Raw genomic sequence first — 21,324 nt, 5'->3', positions numbered from 1 at the left:
GAAATTATAATAATTTTAATAGGAAAGTTATATTCAAACTTGTAAAACATTTACAACGTACAACCTTTACACAAAATAATACTCCATTTTAGACCTACAGAGATATGGACATACTTTTTACAGTTAACCTCATTAGTATCTGCAAAATCCTTCTTAAAAATAAATATTTTAACAAAAATGTCTTCTGATAAAAAGTAATACCACAGATCAACAGAATATTGAGCATGCCACTGAAATGCTACAACAAAGCCCCTTTCACTCTCCAATCTTGAGACAGCAAATCCTGCAATTCTCCTTCATCTTCACTACCAATATCCTCATCCTCTTTCTCCTGGGTTGCTCTTAATCTCATGGCTTCCTTAAATTTATCTTTCATTACATCCTGGCGGTTACGCAGCAGCTCAACACGGCGGTAACATTCACTGTAGAAAGGTAAAAACAGTTAGTTAACATTTATGGCCTTTGCCAATTAAAGAAACTGATTTTCCCACAATAATGGGAATGCATCTCCTCCTGTCAAAAAACCTGAAAGACATACAAACATTAAAATTCAAATAAGCCTTTCACAATAGACCCATATGATTATTTAACATTTGGCTGTAGTCCTGTGGAAGCAGAATGAAGAAGTGGAGTATCTTGGTCATAGCTTCTCTTACAAAGATGTCAAAACCAACAACAGATCAAATCTCAATCCTGTGACAATTTAATTCAAAAAATATCAACAATATGAAACCACTTGGTCAAATTCTGTAGAGAAGGAAAAAGCTCAAACCAGTCTTTTCAATTTTTGTCTAAGATGTTATTTCACCGGAGGTGGAAAGGGGAGCACATGGATTTTTATTGCTATCCATTATGACACACAGAAGTAGTACATTTAAATGGAAGCCTGACAAGGTGTTGAAGCCCTGGCACTTCACCATCTTAAACAACATGTGCTACAGTAAGCCTCTGAACTTGTGTTTGGCTGTCAGATTTTGTATTTGCTTTAAAGTGCAGTTCGACTGAAAAATAACTATGTAAAAATGATAACTCTTACTAGTGAACAGGATCTGTTCCTTGCAAATACCAAATTCTGCTTATTTGATTTCAATATGTTTTTTACTTCTTGTCACTCCTATTAGCCCTGCAGATTCAATACAGAGAAAAGAGCTTAAAGCTGGATCCTAATCATGTAGTCAAGCATTGAACACCATAATGTCATGTTTAGAGAGTTACTTTCAGAGTATACCTGCACTTTGTGATACTTCATTTGATCTAGAATACCATTAGTTTTAAAGGGCAGTTGACCTTACACTCCCCAAACTGTATTTCACCAGCTTTACCAGGCCATTTTGGATTGATGCTGAGGAGTGAACCACAGTGGCCATTTCTCAACACTCAGTTTTATTACCAATTTTGAAAGTCCATTGGAACACACACTCAAAAACAGGCTTTTGGAATTGAACACAAAATGTCTAAGGTGCTTCACAGGAGGCACTCCCACCCAGCACCGAGGATCTACTCCATTTAAAGAGTTGCTCTAGAAAATACAACGGCTTCCAAAAAGCTTCATTGGCTATTAGAACATTCCCTGCATTCAAATATGCTACTCTAAATATAACATGAAGCTAAAAGTCTGGCCACATGGACTTCTACTTCAGACAAAATAAATTATCAATAGCAACAACCTTCGCAGCTACCTACAAATTCCTCAATTTGGTCCCACGTAATCATGAGATTTTAAACTGTGATGGTAAAAGGGACTGTTTAAACACCTTCAAGCTCTTAGTCAAAGCTCTCTCCAGAATTACAAGATCACTGTCGAAGTCGTATCTTTAGTCCCAAAAGCAACTTGACTTTGATATTATCATTAATACCATCTAAGTAGCTGCTAAATATGCCACAATGGTTAACTACTGCTTCAGTGTGAACATCTCCTTTTCGCTAAAAGATGGCTGCTAGTTTTTAACAAACAAACAAAACGTCTTTTCCTTTGCTTTCAATCAATAGCTTTGTATAAATTGTACATGTAAACGCAAAGTGACTGATTTTCAGCACCATAAAGTGTCAAACTAAGCTGTATTCATTGATCTTGCTGAAGCTTAGACTAATGTGTGTCCAACTGTTTCAATGGAACATTGCAGCTAGTGAGGGTTCACATGATAAGGTACATCATTCAGCAAACATTTTCAAATAAATGTCATGAGAAGCAAGGGCCCAGGTAGTCACCAAGAATTAAGACATGAATCTCCATATGAAAATTATGTTCCTAATTTTTTGTTCAGTCTACTAAAAGCTGCTTAAGAGTTTAGTTATCAAATACAGTCAGTTCACCAGAGTTCTACATGATGCAGAATCCACAGATGGAGCGTAGAAAAAATGAAACTTGTTCAAAGGATTTAATTAAATTTGATCTCTTCCTGTAGTTTATTGGGCACGCCTCTGCCCTTACCTACTGTTTTCAGAGCTCCTAGTGCAGTCTGTCTTAGTAAACACCCGTCTAGTGCTGCTACCCAAATTAACCATTGTCAGGAAACAAACTGTTTTTTAAATTCAAACACTTTGATCAGTGAATATTTAAAAGAATCGCCATGGCAGGTTACAAATGAAACTTCATGCAGTCAGAGTCTATTCACATATATACCCATTCTCGGGGGGGAGGGGGGGGGAAGCAGAAAGCAAAGTTTGAGAAAGACTGATCTACTTACATCTGCTCATCAATTTCTCCAATCTGACGATCCAAACGTCCCTCCTCATCCTCTTCTGCCACTATTGCTTCTGAAATCTAAACCAGAAAAGCTGTGAATAAGTTACGCCCCATTCGATCTTTTTTTCAGTAAAAGAGCAGTACTGGAAACAAAAGCAAGAGATTAAAGTATGCTGTAACAAAGTCACAATCCTATGTAGACTTTCCCTCCTCCAAGAGGTACGTTAACGGGACATACAGGAAAAGTCTTTGTGACTTGTGCTAAAGTTCAGTGAAAAGGACAGAACAAAATGCTACACCAAATCCCTAAGCAGTCTAGCTCCTTCTCCTTTTGAATTTTTTAGTTCAATATTAAATATTGTTTTGAAACAGAATATAAAACCAAATAATCCATCAAAAGGCTTAAGATGCAACAGAACATATACACCGACATTTGGTGTTTACCAATTATGTACAGTAAGCCTGTTAGAAGTATTAACTATACCCACTTGATTCCAATGTATTTCTAACCTGTTATTTTTTTCAGCATATACTTTCTCAAATCTGAATGTCTGGGAGAGGCTATGCAACCAATGGTCCACGCATAACTGAGAAGATTCCTTCTTATGCTGAAGAATTGTTTGAATGGTTAATGTTAACAAAATGTATCCACTATTGGTTTTTGTATGAAAGTTTACTTTATCTATAGTACTGCTTTAACGAGTAACGATAAATTGTTCTGTACCAGTTTTCTTAGCAGTTATTTATGATCAATAATTTTCAATTCAAGAATTTAAAAACATTAAAAGGCATCAAGTGAGAATACCAAGTATCTACCACGATGTCCTGTACAGAGTACATCGGCGAGGTGTAAAATCTGACTCTGATACAAGGTTTCATGCAACCCTAAGTAGTAAGAAATTAGGATACAGAAAAACTGGGGCCAATCAGGATGTGTTCTGTGTAAATTCCTCTAAAATATTCCCAACTTTAGGGGTGTTTTTTGTCAAGTTTAAATTCACCACAAAACAAACACTCTTGTAGCTTTTACAAGGGTTAACATGTTTAGAGAGAGAGGTGTAATTTTCAGATTTTAAAATTAAATGTTTCTATAGGCAACTTTTCTGAAGCAGCAGCTAGGAATATGGTCCATTGCCTGCAGATGGGAAACTGTCAAGGTGTGCCTGCTATCTCACTTAGATCCAGCCTAGCGTATTTAATTAGAGATGTTTGTCATCAAACGCGCTTTCCACTTAACTTTTCCTTGAGTGTAAAATGCAGGGACCTTTCGCTCAACTGTAAAGTGTGTTTAACTGCACATTACATTGTGACAAGCAGTCAACAAATACAGTATGTCACTCACTCTGCCAAGCTGCATGAATGGCTGTTTTTCCAATTATGTATCGTATTTAGAAGCAATAAAGATAGATTCCATCACTTACTGTGTTGACTTGTCGCATCGCCTTCTGAAATTCATCCCACTCTTTGTCCATCTGATCCTTCGGAGCATCAACCTTTCGCACCTAGTGAATGTGAAAAACCAAACTTCTTTAGCAACTGCCTAATGATTCTCGCTGGTATTCTAAAACCAATAGGAGAAACAAAACATATATTCTGCTATTTACTAAGAAAGTTTTGACAGCAAGTAAATGCTTTGGCTCAAATAATGCATATAAACAAACAGCCATCTTTCATGATTTTGGAGAAAAAATCTGATTCTAGACCTAAATGGAAAACAACTGCCTGTACAAAATGTATGATTACAATATTGAGGGAAAGCAGCTGACCACGAATGGATGGCACAAGATATTTGGGATGCTGAAAGCAACCTGGCCTATCTGGTAATATGATAGCCTCTATTTTTCACTGTTTTCAATGTCCAGTTACCATTGCATGGTATTATAGTTTGTGAATCACCATCTGTCCAATAGTATACAGCAGCACAACCCAGTCTTAGTGGTTTTTGAGATATCTGCCTTTAAAATCACAATTTTTATTACCATCTTGACTGTTGCTCCTATACTTCAATTTAGTGGCTAGTATAAGAACTGTTAGAGCTGTCTGCCACTAATACCTCTAATCCAATCTTTCCAATGATACCGAACATTAACTACTGACTCTAGAAATGGTGGGAATATTGTCTGCAAAAATAATGCTGGAACTAAAGTGGGATGAAGAAACAGGATCTGCCTCCACTTGGGAGAAAAGGTGTGTAGTGTCTGCTGGGAGATTAGTTCTTCCTATACAAGGGAGTGCACAGGCTTGGGGTCCGCACGGAGGCACGAGGAATGTTTGTAGCACAGCATCCTGGCAAATGAACCAAATAATCAAAGACTAACAGAAACGCCCAAAACTCACAATTAGTTCTCTCACCAGAGGTTGTGACATGAATCGTGTAATTGATGACTAATAATGTCTGGGTCACCATTCTTTACTCTATGATACTTTAGGATGAGTAATGGAGTTAAGAGGAACTAAACAGTTTGAATAAAATAACTTGTGGAGCCTCCTTTCTACCTTAGCTTTCTTTTCCTTTTATCCATTCCTGTCTTTTGCCAATATGGCAATCCTTATCATGTAAAATGGCCAGTCATTTACATGCTTTGTTCTTGATTGATTAGACAATATGCAACAGTATGAAATAAGTCAAATTATTAACTGAAGAGTTTGAAAGCAAACTACATACTGGGAGATATAACACTTCCATCATTCCATATTTCTGTTTTGTGGTTATTCCTATCATGGTTACATGTATTGTATTGTTGTTACGTATTGTGGTTTTACCTTTTGTAAGTCATGACTATTTGTATTTCTTATAATAAACTTAAACATTAACAAGACAGAATTATTTTTCCTTGAAGTGTGTATCTGATCAAACATTTAAATGCATTAGTAACTCCTGATATTAATACCAGATTTCAAAGAGCTGTTTTTTAAACACAAAACCAGAGAAAACTGCAAAAACAGGCAGCATCTCTGAACATTTTGTCTGCGATTCCTGCCTAGAACCACTGTAACAGAGTCTGAGATTACAGCGCCACCAATGTGGTGGTACTCCTCCTCTCCATATAAGCTAAACTGGAAGGAGTTGATTAGCAAGAGCTTTGTGCCACTGGCAGCGAACAAATAAAGCAACAGTTCCTTTCAATGCCTACATGCTTGTGAATTGTGTTAAGAACCTGGGTCAAAGAGAGACCACTAACTAGCACTGCCTATGCATTGGCAGACCTTCCTGCCTGAAGACTGTCCCTGGCTCACAGCATCCATCACCTGCAGGACTCTCCCCTCTTTCACTTGCACATCGCTCGAATCACAGCTCTAGACACCACTATCAATAGCCCCAACCCCTAGCACCACATCTACACCAGCAACACAAAGGATTCATTTTAAAATAAATGGTTATTTTAAGTTTCCCCCAAGTATGGATCAAACTTCTAAGCACTCTACAGATTATACTATGTACATTATTCTGGTGCAGACAACATGAAGCTCTTAATCATCTTCTGGCTCCTGCAGGGCTCATGTAGAGTGGCAGGAAAAATATCACTGATGCTAGTGCTACTGCAGGTAACAGCATACATGTAAGTTTTGAGATACCAGTGTTCAGTCCTAGTATCCAGGCTAACATCTCAGGCACCAAGCATGGTTACTGCAGTTCTAGCAGCAAGCTCTCTAATTACTTTTCTGCAGTAGAGCAATTCATCACTTACAAAAAATACATTACCCGTCTCAACTATATTCTTCAAAATTAAGTATCCCCATTTCTGGGTGCGTGAAGAAAGCTATTATGCACACCACACGCAAGCATACCTAGAGGCATGGCCAATGCTGAAAGCATCCCACCAGAGAAAATAAAATAGGTACAGGCTGATAAAGATCAGAGTGGGATTGAGGAGGGATACAAAAAATTAAACAAGAGGCTGCTTTCTAGCAGCATTCATTATTGAGGTGTTATATTAATAGTTCTTCTCCTGCACATACAAGCATGTAATAAGGAGACACTAAAAACATCTACGGAATCATCTTACACTAAGACAGAAGGCGGCTGCAAGTATTTGCTTTATAAACCATGTGGTAAAATCATTAACACACCAAGAGTGTTCATAATTCTCAGGCATGTTCAATACAGAGACATGTTCAATGAAAAGAAAAATAATTTTCCAGAAATTTTCCAGCCCATCACATGGTTTGCCAATTTGACAAAGCAATATTAGAGTGTGCAGATGTGCACAGCTATCAAATTTGCAGTCAATTTTACACACAAATATAAAAATAGATTCTCTTGCATATCTTCCAAAAACCAAGATATGCTATTTTCACGAGTGAATACAAAATAAGGGCATCACTTGGTATACAAGATGTTGCAAATTTAGATCCAGAACAAAATTTCAACTTTTTATGGTGATTTTGGCCCCAAGCCTCTCATGACCCCTCTCCCTCAGCCAAAAAATGTTTTCTACTAGGGCAGCAAAAAGAAAGGGTGAGAACTAGCTTGCTGTTTGAGTGGGCTAGTATTGTACATCACACAGCAATTTACTTACATCTTCACTCCTAACATCTAGCAGACATGTTAGCCTCAATAAAACTTCCTTTAAATCATGAGAAAGCTGAATTGCAAATAACTGAAAAGAATAAACTCAGTCTGAAAGGATGCTCAGACCCCATGTATACTGTTAGCAATCTTCCCTTCCATGTCCTTAAATTAATATACATTGAATCACAGAATTGTAGGACTGGAAGGGACCTCAAGAGGTCCTCTAGTCCAGTTCAGGACTAAGTATTATCTAGACCATCCCTGACAGGTGTTTGTCTAACCTGCTCTGAAAAATCTCCAATGATGAAGACTCCACAACCACCCTGACAGGAAGTTTTTCCTAATGTCCAAACTAAACCTCCCTTGCTGCAGTTTAAGCCCATTGTGCTTCTTGTTCTATCCTCAGAAGTTAAGAAGAACAATTCTTCTCCCACCTCCTTGTAATAACCTTTTATGTACTTGAAAACTGTTATGTCCCCTCCAGTCTTCTCTTTTCCAGACTAAACAAACCCAGTTTTTTCAATCTTCCCTCATAGGTCATGTTTTCTAGACCTTTAAATCATTGTTGTTGCTCTTGTCTGAACTTTCCCCAAATTTGGCCACGTCTTTCCTGAAATGTGGTGCCCAAAACTGGACATAATACTCCACCTGAGGCCTAATCAAAAGATGGAGTAGAGCGGAAGTATTACTCCTCGTGTCTTGCTTACAACACCGCTGCTAATACATCCCAGAATGATGTTTGCTTTTTTTTTTTTTGCAACAGTGTTACACTGTTCCCTCGTTTTTAGCTTGTAATCCATGATGAACCCCAGATCCCCTTCTGTAATACTCCTTCCTAGGCAGTCATTTCCCATTTTGTATGTGTGCAACTGATTGTTTCTTCCTAAGTGGAGTATTTTGCATTTGTCCTTATTGAATGTCATCCTATTTACTTCAGACGATTACTCCAGTTTGTCCAGATCTCCTTGAATCCTCCAAAGCAGTGGTTCTCATCCAGCGGTCTGGGGCCCCCTGGGGGGCCACAAGCAGGTTTCAGGGGGTCTGCCACTCAGGGCTGGTGATAGACTCGCCAGAGCCCAGGGCAGAAAGCTGAAGCCCCACCGCGTAGGACTGCAGCTCAGGGCCTCAAGCCCATCACCCAGGGCTGACGCCAAAGCCTGAGCAACTTAGCTTCACGGTGCCCTCTGCAGCATGGGGCCCCGGGAAATTGCCCTCCTTGCTACTCCCCTAACGCCAACCCTGGATTTTATATGCAGAAAACCAGTTGTTATGGCACAAGTGGGCTGTGGAGGTTTTTATAGCATGTTGGGGGGCCTCAGAAAGAAAAAGGTTGAGAACCCCTGCCCCAAAGCACTTGCAACCTCTCCCAGCTTGGTATCGTTCACAAACTTTATAAATGTACTGTCTCTGCCATTATCTAACTCATTGATGAAGATATTGAACAGAACCGGACCCAGAACTGATCCCTGCGGAACCCCCCCCCGATATGCCCTTCCAACTTGACTGTGAACTGCTGATAACTACTCTCTGGGAACGGTTTTCCAACCAGTTATGCACCCACCTTATAGTAGCTCCATTTAGGTTGTAGTTATCTAGTTTGTTTATGAGAAGGTCATGCGAGACCGTATAAAAAGCCTTATTAGAGTCAAGATATACCACATCTATCGCTTCTCCCCTATCCAAAAGGCTTGTTACCCTTTCAAAGAAAGCTATTAGGTTGATTTGGCACCATTTGTTCTTATTCATAGATTCATAGATTCTAGGACTGGAAGGGACCGCGAGAGGTCATTGAGTCCAGTCCCCTGCCCGCATGGCAGGACCAAATACTGTCTAGACCATCCCTGATAGACATTTATCTAACCTACTCTTAAATATCTCCAGAGATGGAGATTCCACAACCTCCCTAGGCAATTTATTCCAGTGTTTAACCACCCTGACAGTTAGGAACTTTTTCCTAATGTCCAACCTAGACCTCCCTTGCTGCAGTTTAAGCCCATTGCTTCTTGTTCTATCCTCAGAGGCTAAGGTGAACAAGTTTTCTCCCTCCTCCTTATGACACCCTTTTAGATACCTGAAAACTGCTATCATGTCCCCTCTCAGTCTTCTCTTTTCCAAACTAAACAAACCCAATTCTTTCAGCCTTCCTTCATAGGTCATGTTCTCAAGACCTTTAATCATTCTTGTTGCTCTTCTCTGGACCCTTTCCAATTTCTCCACATCTTTCTTGAAATGCGGTGCCCAGAACTGGACACAATACTCCAGCTGAGGCCTAACCAGAGCAGAGTAGAGCGGAAGAATGACTTCTCGTGTCTTGCTCACAACACACCTGTTAATACATCCCAGAATCATGACAAATCAATGCTGACTGTTACTCATCACCTTATTATCTTCTAGGTGTTTGCAAATTGATTGCTTAATTATTTGCTCCATTATCTTTCCCGGTACTGAAGTTAAGCTGACTGGTCTGTAATTCCCCAGGTTGTCCTTATTTCCCTTTTTATAGATTGGCACTATATTTGCCCTTTTCCAGTCCTCTGGAATCTCTCCCATCTTCCATGACTTTTTGAAGATAATCACTAATGGCTCAGATATCGCCTCAGTCAGCTCTTTGAATATTCTAGGAGGTATTTCATCAAACCCTGGTGACTTGAAGACATCTAACTTGTCTAAGGGTACGTCTATACTTACCCGCTGGTTCGGCGGCAAGCAATCGATCTTCTGGGATCGATTTATCGTGTCTTGTCTAGACGCGATAATTCGATCCCGGAAGTGCTCGCCGTCGACGCCGGTAATCCTGCTCCGCGAGAGGAATAGGCAGAGTCGACGGGGGAGCCTGCCTGCCGCGTGTGGACCCGCGGTAAGTACCTTTAAGTTCGAACTAAGATACTTCGACTTCAGCTACGTTATTCACGTAGTCAAGTGGCCACACTGGCAAGGCACGTTATTCACGTAGCTGAAGTTGCGTATCTTAGTTCGAACTGGGGGCTTAGTGTGGACCAGCCCTAAGTAATTTTTAACTTGTTCTTTCCCTATTCTAGCCTCTGATCCTACCTCATTTTCATTGGCATTCACTATGTTAGATGTCCAATCGCTATTAACCTCTTTGGTGAAAACTGAAAAAAAAAAATTCATTTAGCACTTCTGCCATTTCCACATTTTCTGTTATTGTTTCCCCCCCCCCCTCATTGAGTAATGGGCCTACCCTGTCCTTTGTCTTCCTCTTGCTTCTAATACTTTCACAAACATCAACGCGAAACCATTTAATTAGTCATTCTCACTTATTTTGGACTGAAAGGTTCACCCACTACTCTGAGTATTACTAAGGGATTGGCTACACTTGCGAGTTACAGCGCATTAAAGGAGCTCCGGGCGCACTAGCTCACTACCCATCCACACTGGCAAGGCACGTACAGTGCTCTGACTCCACGGCTAGAGCGCTCCTGGTACTCCACCTCGGCGAGTAGAATAACATTTGATGCGCCCCCGCTGGAGCGCCTCAGCGTCAGTGTGAACGAGGTGTTGCATTACTGCACTCTGATCAGCCTCCAGAAACGTCCCATAATCCCCTTAAGTCAAGTGGCCACTCTTGTCATTGTTTTGGATATGCCCTTTGAAAGCTCCATTTAACAGCCAGCATGCTTATCTGCTCCGAGACAAAGCAACCATTACTGTGGAATGCTGTGAGAGAGAGAGAGAGGCGGGGGGGGGGGGGGGGGGGGGAAGGAGATCTGTTACTGTCTGAACTTACAAGACAGCATGCTGACATGCTCTCAGCCCCCCAAAAACCCACTATCTCCCCCCCACATACACAGAACACACTCCCTGTCACACCCCACCCCACCCCATTTGAAAAGCACGTTGCAGCCACTTGCATGCTGGGATAGCTACCACAATGCAGTGCTCTCTGTGACCGTTGCAAGAGCTGCTAATGTGGTCACGCCAGTGCGCTGTCAGCTATCAGTGTGGACAGACTACAGCGCTTTCCCTACTGCGCTCTACGAAGTCTGGCTTAACTCAAAGCGCTCTACATCTGCAAGTGTAGCCATGCCCTAAGTCTGAAGAAAAATAAACAAAAGGATCTCTTACTCTTGCGTCCACCTCAGGATCATCAAAGAATCCCTCTGGTAAAGCTTCTGCAGTGTTTTCTTTCCTGAAGTGTTAAAATAACAGACAGTTATCTTGATCTAGTGCTTATTACTCTGATCTTTAATTCCACAGATAAAATGTCAAGAGCAAAGTCCAGTATATTTTTGATGAAGAACTAGAAATGTAAAAAAATGCATTTCTTCTCCACATGCAGCACCAGCTGGACGTTAATCTCAACGAAATTTGTTTCTACAGCTAAATCTTATCAAACACACAAGGAGCTGAGTAGATAATAGGTTTGGGTCAATATTCCAGAACTCAGAGCTGGAAGTTAGGCTCCTAGGTGTTTTCAAAAGTAGTGAGCACCCAAATGCTTTCCCATCACTTTAGGTTCCTATTTTTGAAAATCTTTTGGAATGCTTAAAACAAGACAGCTTGCTGTGAGACGAATCTTCTAACTGTTCAAAGTGACAGACCTAAATATGGTCAAAGTTATGTATGTTATCTGGAAGAGTGAAACTTATTTGCATTTCCTCTTAACATTTGATCTGATTAATTTACCTTTCCACTACCTTTTCTTGAACTTCCGCTTTCTGAATGGACCCTGAATGGGAGACTATGGGAGCAGCTGTCGTTTTGTTGTCAAAGAAATCTACAAGAAAAGACACGCACAACCTTATGTACAAAGGGACCTATGGTTCAAGCTTCTAAAGTTTTGACTAACGAGGAATTTAAATTAGTACCATTTGTGTTAATCAAGAAACAAAACTAGCCAGTCAATACTCCACCGGGTGGCTCAAATAATTAGTATGTTGTATGCGTTATTACATATTTTAATTCTACAAACATCACTGCAATGAAAGATAATTGCAACATAAAATTACTGGGATACTAGGAAAATATTGTATAATGACATACATTGGCAAGAATCTTTTTCACATGGGTAACTTTAGCACAGTCACCTGACAAAAATCATACTTCCATAAATATACCGGATAAGAAAATTAACAAGGAGAAAACCCCAAACAGAACATACCCATCAGTGCTATTTCAAATGTCTAATAATTATAAAATACCTACCAGCATAATTTACAATAAAATAGTCAACAATTTCTTCTTACTGAATTTTATATTTTACAATCCAAAGTTACCTGCTGGTAGAGCATTAGCTACTGTTTCTTGAGCTGTGGGTGGAATTTCAATTTTTTGCACACCGGGCAGTTTCCTAGTATTGTCTTTTTCTTCCTCTTCCTCCTCCTCCTCATAATCTCCTGTCAGTAAACTGGGACCTGGACCCTTTGAAGGCAATGCTTTTGTATGTGCACGCTCTGCTTTATCAAAAAAATCTGTGGGTAGCCTAGGAAAGGACGCAAGATATAAATATTTGTACTTTAACAAAACCAGTTACAGAACAGTGTTTGAAATACAGTTACTTTGTGAACCCTAAGCATCTCCTACAGATAATGCAATATACTGAACAGCATGCCTGCTGGTGTAATATAAAATAACCGCCACCTAGAAACCAACATGTAATTGTTGTTTTCTTTTTAAGCTCACCAGATATGGTCAGGTCAGTGCTACAAACACATTTATTGTACTAATTCTGTATTAGAATCTGCAGAACAGAACAAAAGGGTTTAAAAAAAAAAAAGATGTCCCACACCAAAGTGTAACTGCCCTATCATGTCCCCTGAAGCTACATGGATTCAGATACCAGTTTCATATTCACAAAGCAATGTGCATATAACTTTACATACAGGGAAGACAAGAAACTCATGATAAAGCAGTTCTATTAAAGTTACCTAAACCTTGGTAGCATAAAATTATAATAAACTGTTCTTTATTTTCCATACGTATTACATCTCACCCATTTCCAATATCAAGAGTGAGACCCACATTTTCAAAGCTGGGTGTCTAAACTGGGCATCTAAATAAAAGGCTTGATTTTCAGAGGTCCTGAGCACCCACACACAGAAGTCAGTAAGAGCTCAGCAGCTCTGAAAATTCAGATCACATATTTAGGCACCTAAATATGGATTTGAAACATAACTTTAGCATCCAAGGTAGAAAACGTCGGCCTTTGTGTTTTTAAGATGTTAATGTAACATACAAAGGAAACAGGACCTTTTAAAAATAGCCACTGCAGTGACTGATATCACTACAAATGTGGGTGGCAGGTGAACTCTGGGCTTGGGGAGGCTAGCCAGCCTCCGGCCCTGCCTGCCCCTTCTGCCCGAGGCCCCGCCCACCAGAGCCCCTCCCCCCCCAAACTCTGGGCCGCCCAAGTGCCCCCAGTCCCAGAGTGCCAGGCAGGTGGTGCCCCACCCTCCAGACCCAGAGCGCCGTCTGGGCAGGCGGCGCAGCCCCCCACCCTGCCGCAAAGAACAGGGCGGAGTCCCTGGCCACAGGCCAGCTCCCATTAGCCCCAGCCTGGGACCACAGTGTCATAACTATAAAGGGAAGGGTGACAGCTCTCCTGTGTACAGTGCTGAGATCCCTCCTGGCCAGAGACTCCAAATCCTTTTACCTGTAAAGGGTTAAGAAGCTCGGGTAACCTGGCTGACACCTGACCCCAGGGACCAATAAGGGGACAGGATACTTTCAAATCTTGGGGGGGGAAAGGCTTTTGTGTGTGTCCTTTGTTTGAGGGGTTGTTCGCTCTTGGGACTGAGAGGGACCAGACATCAATCCAGGTTCTCCCCATCTTTCTAAACAAGTCTCTCTTATTTCAAAATTGTAAGTAAAAGCCAGGCAAGGCGTCTTAGATTTACTTTGTTTTCTCAACTTGTAAATGTACCTTTTACTAAAGTGCTTATCTTGTTTGCTATACTTTGAACCTAAGACAGAGGGGATTCCTCTGAGCTCTTTAAGTTTGATTACCCTGTAAAGTTATTTTCCATACTGATTTTGCAGAGATGATTTTTACCTTTTGCTTTAATTAAAAGCCTTCTTTTTAAAAACCTGATTGATTTCTCCTTGTTTTAAGATCCAAAAGGGGTTTGGATCTGTATTCACCAGGAGTTGGTGAAAGGAAGGAGGGGGGAAGGGTCAATTTCTCCTTATTTAAGATCCAAGGAGTTTGGATCTGTATTCACCAGGGAATTGGTGAAAGGTTTCTCAAGGCTTCCCAGGGAGGGAATTCTTAAGATGGTGGCAGCGGACCAGAACTAAGCTGGTAGTTAAGCTTAGAAGTCTTCATGCAGGCCCCTACATTTGTACCCTAAAGTTCAAAGTAGGGATATAGCCTTGACATGGTGGCACAGCGGTGGGATCGTTTTAAACCCAAAAGCCAGTAAGAGATTTTTTTTTCCTTCTAGCTGCTTGGAGAGCAGAGCTGAAGGTAGATGCATATCTTATCTCTCCTTGCCTGAAGGCAGAGGTGTTAAGTTTTTTTTAACAAGGTCCTTTGTTAAGAGAACGGTTCAATAAGTGAGCAAACTTTGATCTGGTAAAGGTAATTTACAATCTGAATTGTTTTTTTTTTTTTTCTTTTTACATCCTCGGAAGTAGCTAGTTAGAAAGTCTCTGTTAACTCAGCAGCACTCAGCAGGAGCCTGAGCTAAATACATCCCAGTTTCAGTCAACTGCAGAGGGTGTGACCCAGCACAAGAAAACAGGAAAATGACTACCAAAGAAGCAGCTAACAAAATAGAACTGGCCAAACTAGAAGCAGAAGAAAATGAAAGAAAACATCAAAGACTGCTTCAAATTAAAAAACTTGAACAGGAGGCCCATGAAAGAGAAGAAAAAGCCAAACAGGAGGCCCATAAAAGAGAGATGGAGCTGAAAGAAAAAGAGATGGAACTGGAAGCAGCAAGGACTAGGCAGGGTGCATCAGACCATCCTAACAACTCCTCTCCAGGTACCACTTCCCATCCCAGGAAATTCCCCACCTACAAGGCAGGCGATGATACTGAGGCCTTCTTAGAAAATTTTGAAAGGGCCTGCCTTGGATACGACATCCCTCCAACCCAGTACATGGTAGAGCTGAGGCCGCAGCTCAGTGGACCCTTAGCAGAGGTGGCGGCTGAAATGCCTAAGGAACACATGAACAGTTATGAACTTTTTAAAAACAAGGCCAGAATCAGAATGGGGCTAACACCTGAGCATGCCCGTCGGCGGTTCAGAGCCCTAAGGTGGAAACCAGATGTGTCATTTACCCGGCATGCCTACCACATTGACAAAAATTGTGATGCCTGGGTATCAGGAGCAAATGTTAAATCTCTGGAAGATCTGCTTTCCCTAGTAAAAATGGAGCAGTTTTTAGAGGGTGTTCCTGAGGAAATAGAAAGGTACATCCTAGATGGGAAGCCCAAAACTGTAACCGAGGCGGGGGAGATTGGAGCCAAATGGGTGGAGGTGACAGAAAAGAAAAAAGCTAGTAGCAGTTGGAGCGAATATCAGAAGGGGCAAGCCGAAACAAAACCTTATCACCGGGGACAACCCAAGGCCCCACCCACATCCCAAGGGAAACCCCAGACGCCTTCTCACCCCACCACACCAGTCTCCAGCAACCAACATCGCCCCGGTGATACCTTAGCAGGGCGATGTTTTAAATGTAATGAACTGGGGCATATAAAGGCTCACTGCCCCAAGAACCCCAACCGATTACAGTTCATTACACCCCAATCACACCAAAGAACCCCAGACCCAGATGCCTCTCTCATACCCTCGGAGCGAAGGGAAACCTTGAGAGTGGGCGGAAAGAAGGTTATCGCTTGGAGGGACACTGGGGCACAAGTGTCAACTATCCACCAATCCCTAGTGGACCCCAAACTCATCAACCCTGAGGCTACAGTGACAATTCAACCCTTCGTGTCACAGTCTGTAACCTTGCCTACAGCCCAGTTGCATGTCCAGTACAAGGGCTGGTCAGGAATGTGGACTTTTGCAGTCTATGACAATTATCCCATTCCCATGCTGCTGGGGGAAGACTTGGCCAACCATGTGAAGCTAGCCAAGAGGGTGGGAATAGTCACCCGCAGCCAGGCTAAGCAAGCTTTCACCCCCATCCCTGTTCCTGAGCCGTCCACCAGGGCCCCGTCTGTGTTACCGGAGACCCAAAAACAGGTGGTGGAACCGGATCCCCTGCCAACGACTGCAACAGCCGTAGTGGATCCAATCCCAGAGACCCAGCCAAAGCCAGTCCCAGAACCGGAACTGGCAACGCAACCAGCACCAGAACCATTGCCAGCACTGAGTCCAGCGCTTGCAACCCCGTCTACAACTCCAAAGGGCACCAGCGAGCCTAAACTGGCGGAAGCAGCAGATAACCCTACCCAAGAGGCTCAGCCAGAGCCTGAAATACCACATAGTGCACCAGCGGACAGCGGTTCACAGTCAATGGAAAAAGCCCCAGCACCTGCATCGCTTCCAGAGGGACCAAGCCCCAGTCCACAGTCCAAGGAGGAACTGATGTCTCCAGCATCAAGGGAACAGTTCCAGGCCGAGCAGGAAGCAGATGACAGCCTTCAAAAAGCTTGGGCGGCGGCACGGAGCACCCCACCGCCTCTCAGCTCTTCTAACCGATCCCGGTTTGTTGTAGAAAAAGGACTTTTATACAAGGAGACTCTTTCTGGTGGGCACCAGGAAGACTGGCATCCTCAAAGACAGCTGGTAGTTCCCACTAAGTATCGGGTAAAACTCTTGAGCTTAGCCCATGATCATCCCAGTGGCCATTCTGGGGTGAACAGAACCAAAGACCAGTTGGGGAAGTCCTTCCACTGGGAGGGAATGGGCAAGGACGTTGCTAATTATGTCCGGTCTTGTGAGGTGTGCCAACGAGTGGGAAAGCCCCAAGACCAGGTTAAAGCCCCTCTCCAGCCACTACCCATAATTGAGGTCCCATTTCAGCGAGTAGCTGTGGATATTCTGGGTCCTTTCCCAAAGAAGACACCCAGAGGAAAGCAGTACGTACTGACTTTCATGGATTTTGCTACCCGATGGCCGGAAGCTGTACCCTTAAGCAACACCAAGGCTAAAAGTGTGTGCCAGGCATTAGCAGACATTTTTGCCAGGGTAGGTTGGCCCTCCGACATCCTTACAGATTCGGGAACTAATTTCCTGGCAGGGAACATGAAAAACCTGTGGGAAGCTCATGGGGTGAATCACTTGGTTGCCACCCCTCATCACCATCAAACCAATGGTCTGGTGGAGAGGTTTAATGGAACTTTGGGGGCCATGATACGTAAATTCGTAAATGAACACTCCAATGATTGGGACCTAGTGTTGCAGCAGTTGCTTTTTGCCTACAGGGCTGTACCACATCCCAGTTTAGGGTTTTCACCATTTGAACTTGTGTATGGCCGCGAGGTTAAGGGGCCATTACAGTTGGTGAAGCAGCAATGGGAGGGGTTTACGCCTTCTCCAGGAACTAACATTCTAGACTTTGTAAGCAACCTACAAAACACCCTCCGACACTCTTTAGCCCTTGCTAAAGAAAACCTGAAGGATGCTCAGGAAGAGCAAAAGGCCTGGTATGATAAACATTCCAGAGAACGGTCCTTCAAAGTAGGAGACCAAGTCATGGTCTTAAAGGCGCTCCAGGCCCATAAAATGGAAGCGTCGTGGGAAGGACCATTCACGGTCCAGGAGCGCCTAGGAGCTGTTAACTATCTCATAGCCTCCCCCACCTCCAACATAAAGCCTAAGGTATACCATGTTAATTCTCTTAAGCCCTTTTATTCTAGAGAATTAAACGTTTGCCAGTTTACAGCCCAGGAAACTGATGACGCGGAGTGGCCTGCAGGTGTCTACTATGAAGGAAAAAGGAATGGTGGCGTGGAAGAGGTGAACCTCTCCACGACCCTGGGACGTCTGCAGCGACAGCAGATAAAGGAGCTGTGCACAAGCTTTGCACCGATTTTCTCAGCCACTCCAGGACGGACCGAACGGGCATACCACTCCATTGACACAGGTAATGCTCACCCAATTAGAACCCCACCCTACCGGGAGTCACCTCATGCCCAAGCGGCTATACAAAGGGAGATCCAGGACATGCTACAGATGGGTATAATCCGCCCCTCTACCAGTGCATGGGCATCTCCAGTGGTTCTAGTTCCCAAACCAGATGGGGAAATACGCTTTTGCGTGGACTACCGTAAGCTAAATGCTGTAACTCGTCCTGACAATTATCCAATGCCACGCACAGATGAGCTATTGGAGAAATTGGGACATGCCCAATTCATCTCTACTTTAAACTTAATCAAGGGGTACTGGCAAGTACCCTTAGATGAACCCGCTAAGGAAAGGTCCGCCTTCGTCACCCAGGCAGGGGTGTATGAATTCAATGTACTCCCTTTCGGGTTGCGAAATGCACCCGCCACCTTCCAAAGACTTGTAGATGGTCTCTTAGCGGGATTGGGAGAATCTGCCATTGCCTATCTCGATGATGTGGCCATTTTTTCTGATTCATGGACAGAACACCTGGAGCACCTGAAAAAAGTCTTCGAGCGCATCCGGCAGGCAGGACTAACTGTTAAGGCTAAAAAGTGTCAAATAGGCCAAAACAAAGTGACATACCTGGGGCACCAGGTGGGTCAAGGAACTATAAATCCCCTACAGGCCAAAGTGGATGCTATCCAAAAGTGGCCGGTTCCAAAGTCAAAGAAACAGGTCCAATCCTTCTTAGGCTTGGCCGGATATTATAGGCGATTTGTACCACACTACAGCCAAATCGCCGCCCCGCTGACAGACCTAACCAGAAAGAAACAGCCAAATGCAGTTCAGTGGACTGATAAGTGTCAAAAGGCCTTTAACCAGCTTAAGGCAACACTCATGTCTGACCCGTGCTAAGGGCCCCAGACTTTGACAAACCGTTCCTAGTAACCACAGATGCTTCCGAGCGAGGCGTGGGAGCAGTTTTAATGCAGGAAGGACCGGATCAAGAATTCCATCCTGTCGTGTTTCTCAGCAAGAAACTGTCTGAGAGGGAAAGCCACTGGTCAATCAGCAAAAAGGAATGCTACGCCATTGTGTACGCGCTGGAAAAGTTACGCCCATATGTTTGGGGACGACGTTTCCAACTACAAACAGACCATGCTGCGCTACAGTGGCTTCATACCGCCAAGGGAAATAACAAAAAACTTCTTCGGTGGAGTTTAGCTCTCCAAGATTTTGATTTTGAAATACAACACATTTCGGGAGCTTCTAACAAAGTGGCTGATGCACTCTCCCGGGAAAGTTTCCCAGAGTTAACTGGTTAACAATTGTTCTTGTAATGAAACATATTGTTAGTTTTTATATAATCAGTAGTATGTCTAAAGGTACATGTGTCTTATTAACTCTGTTTTCTCCTAGAGCTCCAGGAAAGAAATCACAGCCAGTGTGGAACCAAACGTCCAACACTATCTGTGATTTGGGGGGCGTGTCATAACTATAAAGGGAAGGGTGACAGCTCTCCTGTGTACAGTGCTGAGATCCCTCCTGGCCAGAGACTCCAAATCCTTTTACCTGTAAAGGGTTAAGAAGCTCGGGTAACCTGGCTGACACCTGACCCCAGGGACCAATAAGGGGACAGGATACTTTCAAATCTTGGGGGGGGAAAGGCTTTTGTGTGTGTCCTTTGTTTGAGGGGTTGTTCGCTCTTGGGACTGAGAGGGACCAGACATCAATCCAGGTTCTCCCCATCTTTCTAAACAAGTCTCTCTTATTTCAAAATTGTAAGTAAAAGCCAGGCAAGGCGTCTTAGATTTACTTTGTTTTCTCAACTTGTAAATGTACCTTTTACTAAAGTGCTTATCTTGTTTGCTATACTTTGAACCTAAGACAGAGGGGATTCCTCTGAGCTCTTTAAGTTTGATTACCCTGTAAAGTTATTTTCCATACTGATTTTGCAGAGATGATTTTTACCTTTTGCTTTAATTAAAAGCCTTCTTTTTAAAAACCTGATTGATTTCTCCTTGTTTTAAGATCCAAAAGGGGTTTGGATCTGTATTCACCAGGAGTTGGTGAAAGGAAGGAGGGGGGAAGGGTCAATTTCTCCTTATTTAAGATCCAAGGAGTTTGGATCTGTATTCACCAGGGAATTGGTGAAAGGTTTCTCAAGGCTTCCCAGGGAGGGAATTCTTAAGATGGTGGCAGCGGACCAGAACTAAGCTGGTAGTTAAGCTTAGAAGTCTTCATGCAGGCCCCTACATTTGTACCCTAAAGTTCAAAGTAGGGATATAACTCTTGAGCTTAGCCCATGATCATCCCAGTGGCCATTCTGGGGTGAACAGAACCAAAGACCGGTTGGGGAAGTCCTTCCACTGGGAGGGAATGGGCAAGGACGTTGCTAATTATGTCCGGTCTTGTGAGGTGTGCCAACGAGTGGGAAAGCCCCAAGACCAGGTTAAAGCCCCTCTCCAGCCACTACCCATAATTGAGGTCCCATTTCAGCGAGTAGCTGTGGATATTCTGGGTCCTTTCCCAAAGAAGACACCCAGAGGAAAGCAGTACGTACTGACTTTCATGGATTTTGCTACCCGATGGCCGGAAGCTGTACCCTTAAGCAACACCAAGGCTAAAAGTGTGTGCCAGGCATTAGCAGACATTTTTGCCAGGGTAGGTTGGCCCTCCGACATCCTTACAGATTCGGGAACTAATTTCCTGGCAGGGAACATGGAAAACCTGTGGGAAGCTCATGGGGTGAATCACTTGGTTGCCACCCCTCATCACCATCAAACCAATGGTCTGGTGGAGAGGTTTAATGGAACTTTGGGGGCCATGATACGTAAATTCGTAAATGAACACTCCAATGATTGGGACCTAGTGTTGCAGCAGTTGCTTTTTGCCTACAGGGCTGTACCACATCCCAGTTTAGGGTTTTCACCATTTGAACTTGTGTATGGCCGCGAGGTTAAGGGGCCATTACAGTTGGTGAAGCAGCAATGGGAGGGGTTTACGCCTTCTCCAGGAACTAACATTCTAGACTTTGTAAGCAACCTACAAAACACCCTCCGACACTCTTTAGCCCTTGCTAAAGAAAACCTAAAGGATGCTCAGGAAGAGCAAAAGGCCTGGTATGATAAACATTCCAGAGAACGGTCCTTCAAAGTAG

At 43.0% G+C, this 21,324-nt stretch overlaps 1 protein-coding gene across 1 annotated transcript in view; it reads right to left on the bottom strand.

Annotated features, from left to right (window-relative positions):
* Positions 1–21,324, bottom strand: part of ZNF830 (zinc finger protein 830) — a 34,083-nt gene continuing 12,759 nt past the window's right edge. Inside the window, exons 5-10 of the mRNA XM_065399055.1 lie at positions 12,437–12,642; positions 11,847–11,937; positions 11,286–11,349; positions 4,108–4,188; positions 2,688–2,764; positions 1–422 (exon numbers count right to left, since the gene is read on the bottom strand). Of these exons, the coding sequence (XP_065255127.1) occupies positions 239–422; positions 2,688–2,764; positions 4,108–4,188; positions 11,286–11,349; positions 11,847–11,937; positions 12,437–12,642 (703 nt within the window). The 3' untranslated portion in view covers positions 1–238. The remainder of the gene's footprint in view (positions 423–2,687; positions 2,765–4,107; positions 4,189–11,285; positions 11,350–11,846; positions 11,938–12,436; positions 12,643–21,324) is intronic.

Source organism: Emys orbicularis, chromosome 2 (genome assembly GCF_028017835.1).
Source record: "Emys orbicularis isolate rEmyOrb1 chromosome 2, rEmyOrb1.hap1, whole genome shotgun sequence".
Taxonomy (NCBI): domain Eukaryota; kingdom Metazoa; phylum Chordata; order Testudines; family Emydidae; genus Emys; species Emys orbicularis.
The sequence above is the reverse complement of the archived record's forward strand: the minus strand, read 5'-3'. Positions and strand labels throughout refer to the sequence as shown.